The following is an 11,913-nucleotide window of genomic DNA, read 5'->3' on the forward strand; positions in this document are numbered from 1 at the left end:
GATTATGCTATTAATTGTGAGAAGGCTTTCACAAGATGCAATATCCATTTGGGCAAAAATCCTACTAAAGCAGGGATTCTTATCTAATGTGAATGTGTACTTAAAGCCCAGAGTCAACATTCCACTCCACAGAGGAATGTAAAGATTATGGAAGCAGGTGAAACTTCAGCAGAATTAGGACTGCATCCCAGCCAGGCTGGACTCTGCCCCTCCCCGTCACTTTCCTATTTCTGAGCCTTGCCTTGTGCCTTTTCCTCCTCCTGGAAAGCTCTCCCTTTAAAATAGGCCATAGAGGATCCTAAAATCCTTTTAGATTCAGCTCAGTTACAACTGATACTACAACATCAACCTGGACCCCAGCTCAGGAGTGAAGCTCTTTGAACATCTCCTATAGGTCACGTATCCCTTCCTGGCCTGCACATTAGTTTCTAAAGGTACATATCTTAGCTTACCATGTGGACTGCACACTTTTTAAGGGTACAGCTCCCTGTTTTGGTTTCCCTCCCAGTGCCTAGTATCCTTATGCAGAGTCGGTTTTACTACTTGTTGGTTTATGAATCCAGGGCACAACTTGGCACTAAACGGACGGAAGCACTAAGTGTGTGGAAGGACAGCTGATCATGGTGGGTGGGGGGCAGGCCCTGCCTTGACTTACCAGGCAGTACGGTAGTTTTACTCTGGCATGTTCTCCCAACACACCTGGGGTATCTGTTTGCCTCTCTTCATATGACTGAGAGATGGTGCTTTTCACGAACATACAAGAGAGCGGGTTTGGTGGGGCAGGGGCTGGGAAGAGGGGCCGGATGGGGATGGAGGACGGGTGGGCTCAGCTTCTGGGCTGGGAGATGCCTAGGCGGAAGGCCTCTTCTGTGGACATTTGTGAGACCTGAGTATAAGCAGAGCTGCCCTGGGGCCCAGAGCTGGGGGTAGGCGGAGGCCCCTCTCCAGCCCTTGTGCGTAGCCCTGCGCCACCGGAAAAGGTGAGGGACATCTTCAGTCCAGTTCCCTCAACAGGGGTCTTCCCACGAGAGGAAGTGGCGGCCACCTGGTGGCTTCGTGGGAGAGGAAAAGAAGGGCAGATGCTGCAGGCGATGCTGTGTGGGCCTCCGGGTCACGGACAGACCCCTGTGGGGCTGCCAGGAACAGCCCGAGACCCGCTGAAGGGGGTAGAGGTCTTCCTGGCACCAAGGGTTATGTGATTTACATCGTATTTATCTCTAAATTCCAGGGGGCGTTCATGTGCGGGTCAGGAGCCGGAAGCGTTGGGCTATGGCTCAGGCTGCGGAAGGAGCGACAGGGACTTTAGGACGGACTGCGGGGGAGTGTGCTGTGAGCAAGGAGGCTGCCTATGGAGCGACGAAAAATGAACCCCAAAGAAGCCATGCCCGGTAAGGAAGAAAGTCGTCACCTCTCCATGAAGGTGGGGTACCTGGGCCTGGGGCTAGTCAGAAAGGCCCGGGTGCCAACCCCCAGGACGTGGATTTCCTTTGGGCCTGGGAGTCCCGAGAGGAAGCAGTTACACACGACTGCTAATACACTGTGTGCCCCGAGGGCCCCGCCCCCCACGCGCCCTAGGACCTGTAGAAGGTGAGGAGGTTTGGGAATCCTCTCCCCGGCATGGTCGGCCAGGCCCGAGGCAGAAGGACATCGAAGATGCGGCTGTGGCACAGGCCCAGACGATGCCAGCAAGCAGAGCTGCCGGGACAAGCGGAACAGGAACAGCAGGCGCGCGGGCCCGCTTGCGTCACAGACCCTGCTGGACAGAGAAGGAGAGAGGTGAGGGGCCCACTGCCTGCGGGAGGTGTCCACACCAGGAGTGGCGTGTGCAGAGGAGAGAGGACCAACTGCATGGGGAACTAGTTGTCTTCTAGACTGGTGCTACCTGGGAATAATACGAAGAACACCGATGTAACAGCTGACACCTGTACAGTGTTCTATACGGCATTATCCATCTCATTCAATCATCAGAACAATCCTGTGAAAAGGAATGTGGTTATTCTCAGCCTACAGATATGGAAACCGAGGCTCAAAGAATAGAAGAGACGTGCTCTGATAGCAAGGAGATGGAAGAAGTGGGCTTCAACGCAGGATTTCTTACTCAATTCTGTGCTCTTTCCGTGGAATTCACAGGAAGGGACGGCAGCAGGTGACTGTCCATCCTAGAAGAAGTGGCACTGAGATTCCTGCAACTGGAGCGGTCACGTTCCATTTCTCTGGGGCTCTCGGATTCAACCAGAAGACAACTGCTACTCCAGTGGACAGTCTTTGAAATACTTCCCCAAGCTCACCTCCCATTGCTGTCCTGGGCTGTGGGTCCCAGAGGAACGTGGAGAGGTAATAATTGATTTTGCCTGTGTGAGTTCCCTCGACACGCTCCAATGCTCATTTGGATCCTGGCTACCCAAGAAGATGGGGGACCGCTTTCCATTGGACAGCCGTTCCATTTTCAGAGAGAGCTAACTGTTGGATTTTTTTTAACGCTGAGCAGAAATCTGCCTTCTCCAGTGTTTTCCAAGGGTGAGTCGCCAGATTTAGCAAATAAAAATACAGGACGCCTGTGCAATATTCATAACACACTTATTATACTAAAAATCATGTGTTGCTTATCTGAGATTCAAATTTGACTGGGTGGCCTGTATTTTATCTGGCAACCCTATCCAGGGACCCTTAGTCAGACATCTGAGGACAACATGGAACAAATCTACTCACACCTTCCAGCTGACAGACATATCCTCCAATTCCCTCAACTGGCTCTCATACACCAGAAGGCTCTTGCCTCCCCGCCACCCTTCTCATCCCCCCAACCTGGACTATCTTCCTTGGACTAGATCGCTGGGCACACAAGTGGCCTGATGAGGACAGAGTAAAGCGGTATGACCACCTCCCTTGTCCTTAACTGTATTCTTGTACTAATGCAGCCTTGGTGTTTATTTCTTAGCAGCCACGTGGTACTTCTGACTCCCAGCGAGCTAGGATTACCACCGAGCCACGCTGAATGTTAATATGTTTGCGTGGCTGTCTTCAGAGAGACTCGGTATGGTGAGGAATGACAAAACCCAGGAATCCTGGTCTCCTGGGTAAAAAAACAAAACCCAAACCCCTCGCACTCCCCACGCACCGTTCCAGAACACACGTTAACCATGCATCAGTACCCAATAAGAAAAGTGTCAGCCTCTGGGGCAGCCCTGGGACTCCATCAGCAGGAAGGCTAGAACCACTCAGGCAGGCAGGCTGCCCACCTGTTTTGCTGGATCGAGGGGATGCTTTTGTGCCAGTGTCCGGAGACACGACGCCCCGAGCCCAGCGGCTGACTTCGGGAGCTGGGAGAGCCTGGGGCACGGGCTGCGGGGGGACGGATTCACTGCTGGGCTGTGAGGTGACTCCAGAGCTGGGCGGCGGCGTGGTCGGGGTGCTGGGCGGCGGCCGGGTGGGCGGGGGGCTGGGCGGCTGCGGGCTGGATCCGGTGCCTTCGGAGCTGGCGTGCTGGGAGGCGGAGCCTCGGCGCCTGGCCTTCGACTTCTGCCCCTTGCCCTTCTTCATGGTGGGTCCTCCTCACCTAAACGTGCACCTACGTGGATCTGCTTAATCTCCTGACTCCCTCCCCGAGGGGCCGTGTGCCCCTGCCCTGCGGGGAGGCTCTGGCGTCCGTCTGAGCCCAGGGCCCACAGGAAAGGGTCACCCACACCCCTCCTGTGAGGTCACAAAAGCCAGGGTGGCTCCCACGGCAGGGTGCTGGGGACAGTCTTCTCTGCGGACACCAGCCTGCTGTCCTCCCTCCTCGGTTCCTGCGGATGGGTGGAGAGCAGCTGCCGTGCCCCTCACGGACCTGGGCACCTGGCGAACGCTGGCCTCGGGGCCCGTGGAAACTTGGACGCCCACGATTCTGTCCCCCGAGCGCCTCTTTCAGGCACCTGCTTGCTGGTGTGTTCCTGGGTCCCTGTGTGCTGTTCCTCTTTAAGACACCCTGGCTGTGATGCTCGCTCTGTCACTGGTTTTCACATACCCCCCAAAGCAAACAAACGGACAAACAAACAACTTCACCATGCATTTTGTGAGTTTAAAGATCTGGGGGTCCGTGGAAGGCCCGCAGCCTTCTGCTATGTCAGTTGTCTCCCCCCCCCCCAGATTATCCTATACGGAGCGGCTTCCCCCTTCTCCCAAAGCCAGCCCTCCCCGCTATGGGAAAGGGCTGGGGGGGGTTCCCTAACTTTGATAAGAACCATCGCAATTGGCAAAAGAATTTCCCCTAAAAACACAACAGCTGTTTGGAAAACTAAACTTCTGAAACTCACTACACTGACAACTGGCAGACCACCTCTCAAACTCCCAACTTGTCCTGCCAATTAGGGGACTGTGACCCTTCCTGGAAGTTAACAATGTAATTTTCATTTTAGGAAAGAACAGGAAATAGCACTTTAGAAAGACAACCTTAAACTTCACACTTTGACTGCAATGTAGAACGTGTTCACATTAGGAGACTCCGCCTCCAACATTAATGCACCACTAGGTGGCTGAGGTTTCGACTGAACCCCTGGAATCTGGGGACTCATACGCTTGCCCCAGCATATGGTTTAGGGCAGACCTACCTAGGAGGAGCCCTCACATAAGGCCAGACCTGACATGAGACATAAAATGGACAGGACGTATTTTAAGGATTATAGAGCCTGAAAAGACCTTAATGATTCTTTTTTGCAGAAGAGACACTGAGGTTCAGAGAAGTTAAATTACCTTCCCAAGGTCACACAGCTGGTTGGAGGCATCGACAAGGCTAAAGTCCCATTCGGGGCTCTTTCATTTCGTGACTCCAGAAGGCAATAGGGAGTCAGATAATGATGCAGGCCTTAAAATGGATGAATTTTAAAACCCCTTGATAGGACTGAAGAAAGCAAAGGCATGAAGGATTAGAAAGGAAAGGAAGCTCAGATCAAAGAAGGTGGATTGAATTTGGTTGACCCTTGGCGTGTGGATGTTCACGGAACAAGTGAGTCTACAAGAAGGTGGTGATTCCCTGAAGTTGAGAGCAATGGATCCCTCGGCGGGGGATTCAGTTTTGAATCAGAGAGACTGGAAACCTCAGTCAGGAACACTGTCCAGATTTAGCAGACAGGTCAGGAACTCCTAAGGCATTTATGTCTGCAAAATTCGATTTTCAGGCACCAACGGGCTTTTGACTGAGGGCTGCAACCTGGTTTAAACCAGGGTTTCTCAACCTCAGCCCTATTGACATTTTGGGTCGGATAATTCTTTCTTGTGAGGCCATCCTTCACTGGAATTGGTTTAGTAGCGTCCCTGGCCTCTGCCCACTAGATGACAGTAGCAACTATCCCTCCCCCGAAGTTGCGACAACCCAAAATGTCTACTGACATTGCTAAATGTCCCCAGGATGTTGTGTGCTTGTGTGTGTGTGTATGTGTGTGTGTGTGTGTGTGTGTGAGAGAGAGAGAGAGAGAGAAATTGCCCCATTGAGAACCACTGGTTTAAATGAATTAGAGAGGGGCAGACATATATGGGTAGGATTTCCTGGTACCAATGAAAGAAACATTCCATTTCACACCAAGGAGCCAAACAGGACACAGATAACAAATCCTTGTTCCCCGGGAGAGCGATGAAGGAAACACAGAGGGTCAGGCTTCAGGAGGAGGGGGGAGTTTTTCCATGACAGTGGAGAAGATAGCAAGCGTGATCCCAAGAAGCAGAGAGACAGGCACTTGTGGAGTGAGAGGTTGTCCCAGAAGGATGAGGAAGAATGGCACTGCAATAGTTTTAGCTAAAATATTTTCCCCTCTGCCTTCTGACTTGAGCACACGTTTCAAGCCCGGAAGTCTGACACCTCCATAACACGGTCACGGCGCGCTGTCCCGGGCTTATCGGCCACCTTGCTGCTACCGTGTCCGGCTCCAGCTGACCGTGAGCACCAGAGGTCTGGTGAACATGCCTCACTTTCCTGCATTTGTGGAAGCCCTTTCCTCTCCAACAAGCCCCTCTCCCTCTCTGTCATAACACTTCCCATCATCAAGATTCACCTCCAGTGGACCCATCTCCTCATAAAAAGCCTTCCTGTAGGTCCCCAACTGGAAGCAATCTCTCCCTCTCTGGGCCCCAGATCACATCCTACGTGGGGTTAGAATGATTTCTACCCTCGTCTTATCTAGGGCCAAAGTCCAGAGAAGGGGCTCAATGCAGTCTGCTTGAAGGTGACGGTGGGAGGCCGAGGAACACGGGGAATCGTTGAAGGCAGGCTGGGTGTGGCCGAGCGGGGACAAGGCACCTTGGAGCTGCATCACGAACGGCTTGTTTGCAAAGACGGCCTGGGATTTTCTGGACCTGCCTGAGGATCATGGTGGGAACAGCCCCCAGGCAAGGGGCTTTCTGAAGCAGGAAAGCCAGACATGGGAAGACCTCGTGGACTATTTAGGAGAGCGAGAAGAATGAGTCTAAAGGGCTCAAAGTTAGGTAGTCAGGATGCGGGCCTGACCAGAGGGTCCCTGGTAGTTCTCGCCCTCTGGGTGCGTCTTGGGCACCCAGAACAAGCAGTCACCGTTTGTCCTGAAACTAGCATCTTAGATCTGGATGGTACCACAGACAGCAACTGACCCTTCACCCCCACGTGTCAGAAGGGCAGCTAATCGGCGGAGGAGACAACGTGCTCTGGTCACCAGCAGAAGGGCGTCAGAGCCTCCCGGGAGCGGGCTGTGGGCTACCGAGCCCAGAGCACTTCCTTCTTCCCAACTGTTGCCCCTGGAAGGGCTCTGGGCAGCAGAGGCACTTGGTGCTCATTTAGGAGCGGCCGGTGGCCCAGGGCCCTCAGACCCACAGATTAACCCGCTGGGGCCACAGGCCTGGATTCCTTGATAGGAAGGGCTTCAAGGGCTGTGGCTAAGAATCCTGCCTTGGGGGCGAGGAGCGTGGGGGACCGGGGCTACTCCAACACAGCGCCTTCCTTAGAGGGTTGTGAGGATTAGTCGTGAAAAGCCCTTAGGACAGTGCCTGGCTCACCATAGGCATGTTTTTTATGGTAGTTGGGATTCCTTGGAGGAGACTAAGGAACCAGGCAAGGAATAGTGGACGTGGAGAGGAGGGGGTGGGGCCGGGAGCTACACACTCCCGAATCTGGACCTTAGAAAAGCTTGATTGGGAGCAGTGGGCAAGGCGGAAGGGAGTCGGGTGGGTTGGTGGGAGCTTTAACTACACGTGAAGTGAATTCGAACATTTTTGACCCGAGATTACCCCGGGGAGACACCTGGGGCGAGAAATCTAGTTCATATTTACCCAAAACGGAGTTACGTGGAGGCGTTAGGAGAGGGACTGTGGCACGGGGGATTTGTCTACCACTCGGGACCAGCAAGGTCAGGGAACTCCCTCTGTATTAGTTTCCCACCCGGGGACGCCCGTGGCAACCTGGCGTTCCGGGCCCCCGCCCTCGGGCCCCCCACCATCCGTCTGGGTCGCCCGATCCACTAGGGGGACGCAGCCCGGCGACGCGCCTTTGTGCGCTCCGCTGGCGGCCAGCTGGAGGTCCAGGGTGCCCTCGGGGCGGCTGGGGCAGAACACGGCCGTGTGCACCTCCTCGGAGGCGCTGTGCGGGGCGAAGGCGCTGCAGAGCAGGGTCTCCATGCGGCGGCGCGCCTCGGCTGCCTCGTCGCGCCGGGGCTGCACGACGATCCCGACGAGCGCGGGGGGCGGGCGGTGGCCCTGGTCGCGCACCTGCTGCAGGAGCAGCTGCAGCCGCGGCAGCTGAGAGCGCAGCGCGGACGCGCGGCGCGACACTAGGAGCAGCCGCTCGCGGGGCGAGGGCGCCGCCGGCGGCTGCCTAGGGTCTTGGCAGCCCGACGCCGCGTCTTCCGCCAGCCCGGAGCCGGAGCCGCAGCCCGAGCCGCCTCACGCTTGCGCTCTTGCGAGTCCCCAGCCTTGCGCCGCTCCCAGGGCTGCTTCTGCGTGCAGCGCTTGGACTTGGCGGCCGGGCAATCGGCGCACCTCCGCGAACTGTCTCCGGAGCGCTTGAGCCGCCGCCTGGCTCAGATGCTGGAGCTGCTATGGCCGCTCGTGGCTCGGATGGATGAGGGCCGAGAGGGCTGATCGGTCGGGCCCTGCTCCAGAATGTTCTGCAGCGTCACACAGCACTCATCCTGCTTCCAGAGCTCGCCCAGCAGCACTACCTGGCCGTGGCCCTCGATGGACTGAGCGAGGGCCTGTTGCTGCGGCTCGGCCTTCCCGTCCCCCGGGGCCCTGGAGGGCTGGGCCCCGGGCTCCATGTCCGGTCCGGCTCTCTTGCCCCTCTGGGCCGGGGCCTCCGATGGCCAAGGGAAAAGCTGCCCTTCCCTGGAGGATGTCACAGTACCCCTGTGCCCTACCTCTTCCTGTCGTGACCAAGGGCCTCTGCCCCCTATTCTTTGGAAATCTTCCAACACAGGGAAGCTGCTGTGGGTGCCAGTGTAACACTGGCAGTGACTAGTTTCGCTATCATTTTGTATGTCTTTGGTGTCAAAAGGACAAATCCCTTTATTCCAGGGATGGATCATTGTGCCCAAGCCTCCAAGTAAAATGGATTTTTGGGCACTCAGGGCATTTAAGAAGCAGGGGGCCCGGATGCTCACTGCGCCTGGAGAGTTTGAATGGCAGTGAGGAAGAGAGAGGCTGGTTCTAGGTGGCTGCACCCTAGGAGGGAGGCCTGGCTGCTGTCTGGGTGATCTGGGAGCCAGAGTCCTGAGCTGTTATACACTGATGGGGCTGCAAGAGATGCTTACGGGGGTCCCCTCAGTTCCAGCCTTCTCTGGGTATGCATTTGAGAAACTCAGTCTTTCCTGCCTCTGTTTCTCCTTTACACCTCACACAGAACACTTCACCGCCACTTCTGGCCACCAAATGTGTGGGTTCCCCCCCCCAGACAATTCTGTATTCTACAATTTTACTCAGTTCTGACACTATCCACCTGGAGAAAGTGTAAAGTCTCACAGGTTAAGGGTGCTGTCCCCCGAGACGGCCCCCCTGCTTCCCCCATGCTGATCCCAAGTCCAGGTTATTACCTGTGCTTCTGACTGATCAGCTGTAAACAGGGGGCTCCCATGACCCCCTCCTCAGGTTTGATTAATTTGCTTGAGTGGCCCACAGAGCTCAGGAAAACAGTTTACCAGTTTATGACAAAGCGATACAGATGAACACCCAGCTGGAGGAGATGTATGGGGCGAAGTGTGCGTGGAGGGGTGTGGAGCTTCCGTGCCCTCTCCGGGTGCACCACTCTCCCCACACTTGTGTTTACCAACCGGGAAACTCTCCAAATGCCATACTGTTTGGGGTTTGGGGAAGGCCTCCTCACGCAGGCAAAATCAATTATTAACTCCATTTCCAGCCCGTCTGCCCTCTCTGGAGAATGGGGGATGGGGCTGAATATTCCAAGCTTCTAATCATGGCTGGTCTTTCTGGTGACCAGCTCCCATCCACAAGCCCACCCAGAGTGGCCTCATTAGAACAAAAGAAACTCCCATCATCCAGGAAATTCCAAGGGATCTAGAAGCTCAGTCCCAGGAACCAGGGTCGAAGACCAAATATTTGAACAAGAGATACTCCTACTGTTCTTATATATATATATATATATATATATATATATATATATATATATATTCTGTTATCTCACAGGGCACCAGAGGTCTGTCAAAGTGCTAGGAAAACAAAACAAAACAGAACAAAAAGCATAAAAACTCCTTATCTGCCTAGCACATGAGGTGAGCAAAGAGAGTCTGGGGGAGGGAGGTCAAATCCGTGTCACCCTGCCTTGGCTGTGTGACCCAGTCCCTGGGTCCCTGCATTTTAAAATGATGTTAGTTTCAGGACTTCCCTGGTGGCGCAGTGGTTAAGAATCCGCCTGCCAAGGCAGGGGACACGGGTTTGACCCCTGGTCCGGGAAGATCCCACATCCGCAGAGCAACTAAGCCCATGCACCCGCCCCACAACTACTGAAGCCTGCGCACTTACAGTCCATGCTCTACAGCAAGAGAAGTCACTTCAATAAGCTGGCGAACCACACCGAGGAGTAGCCCGCGCTCGCCACAACTAGAGGAAGCCCGCACACAGCAACGAAGACCCAATGCAGCCAAGAATAAATAAATAAAATAAATAAAAATTTAAAAAAAATGATGCTAGTTTCATCCAGGATGAATCAGACTTGCCAACCCACCACACAGGTGGACCTGAGTGTGGACTCTCAAGATTTAGATTACCGCGGGACATAGGAGGCCCTACCTGGGCCTGGGCTTGACCTGTGCTTTTTAAACCAGTTTTTATCAACAAGTCCTGAACTGGGGAGTGCCAGTTTAGGAAGGACTAGCGGTCCCAGACTCCCAATACACAGATTTGAACTGTAAGGAGGAAGGGTGCTTTCCTCCCCTGCTCTCTCCCCACTGACTGGGGGCAACAGCGGGTCAGGGCCGCCAGGGGTCAGTGCTGTGCCCTTCGTTGCCAGTTCAACCGTCAGGGGAACAGTTATCAGAGGACCCTCGTATTTAACTGTCTGACAGAGTATATTGCCTTCACCAGAAGGTTAGGACTCAAGTGTCACTGACAAAGGGTCCCACCTGGGCCACGCCCCTGGGCACAGTGAAGCCACAGCACAGGGAGAGGAGCAGAGGGGTGGCAGGGCTCCCAGCCCCAGTGGGACCCTACAGAGCAGGAAGATGAGGCTGGAGTCCAGCCATCCCTGCGGTTCTCTGGGCCCAGGCCTTTGGGGGTCTTTTTTGGGGCAGGAGAGAGAGAGAGACCTAAGAACTGACACTAAGGCAAGGGCTCTATGAATTGGTGTTAAAGAGGGAATACTAAGACTCCTGAGCGTACACTTTGAAGGGGAGCAGAATATGCCACCCCAAAACCAAAATGTGCCCCTTTGGCATGTGGGTTACTTTGAGGTGAAAACAATCAAGACGCAGCAAGCTTAGGAAAAGATTTTTACCTCTCCCTTAACTGCCTAAAAGATAGGGGTGTTGTACCAGAAAGAGAGCTACGACCGGAGAAAACTTACCAAAAAAATCAGAGAGACTTACCTGCATGGCAGGGCAAACACCTGATGCCAACCGTTTGCTCTTCTCATCTTCCTGTGAACGGCCCTGCTCCCCTCTGGAGCCCCAGGCCTCTATCCCGTTCCTTAGCTTAGAACGGTATAGAAGCCTCAGCTGCCTGACTGCGTTGGAGTCTCGTATTTTTATGGGGGCTCCCGCATGTACAAAATTAAATTTGTTTTTCTCCTGTTATTCTGTTTTATGTCAATTTAATCTTTAGGCCAACCAAAGAACCTGCAACTTTAAACTCTTTCATGGTTCATCCAAGTTGATGTAACAAAGAGGTCCAGATCCACTGTCCTAGAAAGGACGATTATTTCTTCTGAGGTCAGTGATCCAGGGGTGGTGTGAAGGCTCTTCTACCCTCAACAGGTAGCTTCCTTTCCTGTTTCCAGGGCAGCTGGCCCAGGACCCTCCATCTCTCCAGCCGGTGGGAGGATGGAAAGGCAAGAGGGAGGGGAAGGCAGCATCCTTTCTAGGGCACGACTCAGAAGCTGGGCACATCATTTCCATTCACATTCCACTGGCAAGAACTAGCTACGTGACCACGTTGGCTGCAGGGGAGGCTGAGAAATGGGGCCTCTGCTTGGGTGGCCAGGCACCCAGGTAATCCTTTGGCATTTCTATTACAAAAAGGAAGAAGGGGTGAGCAGATACTGGGGAACATTTAACAGATTCTCCTTGGTGTCTAATAATAATTACCCCCATTAATTGAGATCCTTCTACTTGCTAGAGGTTTACTTATATCACCTTTACGGCAAGCCAGCAATGGAGAGAGCACTGTCTCCAAGTTACAGATGCAGAAACCGAGGTTCAGAAGGTTAGGTAACTTGTCCAAATTCAACCAGCTAATGAGTGGTAGGTCTGG

General features: G+C 54.2%; 1 protein-coding gene across 2 annotated transcripts in view; it reads right to left on the reverse strand.

Annotated features, from left to right (window-relative positions):
• The window catches only part of SPATA3 (spermatogenesis associated 3), a 28,816-nt gene extending 24,562 nt beyond the window's left edge, over window positions 1–4,254 (reverse strand). Inside the window, exons 1-2 of one of the 2 annotated variants that reach the window (XM_067739823.1) lie at window positions 3,240–4,254; window positions 1,579–1,753 (exon numbers count right to left, since the gene is read on the reverse strand). In XM_067739823.1, the coding sequence (XP_067595924.1) occupies window positions 1,579–1,753; window positions 3,240–3,540 (476 nt within the window). In that variant the 5' untranslated portion in view covers window positions 3,541–4,254. The remainder of the gene's footprint in view (window positions 1–1,578; window positions 1,754–3,239) is intronic. The other variant, XM_067739822.1, reaches the window with a different exon arrangement.
• Between the last annotated feature and the right edge of the window lie 7,659 nt (window positions 4,255–11,913).

This window comes from Pseudorca crassidens, chromosome 6, assembly GCF_039906515.1.
Source record: "Pseudorca crassidens isolate mPseCra1 chromosome 6, mPseCra1.hap1, whole genome shotgun sequence".
NCBI classification, from domain to species: Eukaryota; Metazoa; Chordata; class Mammalia; order Artiodactyla; family Delphinidae; genus Pseudorca; species Pseudorca crassidens.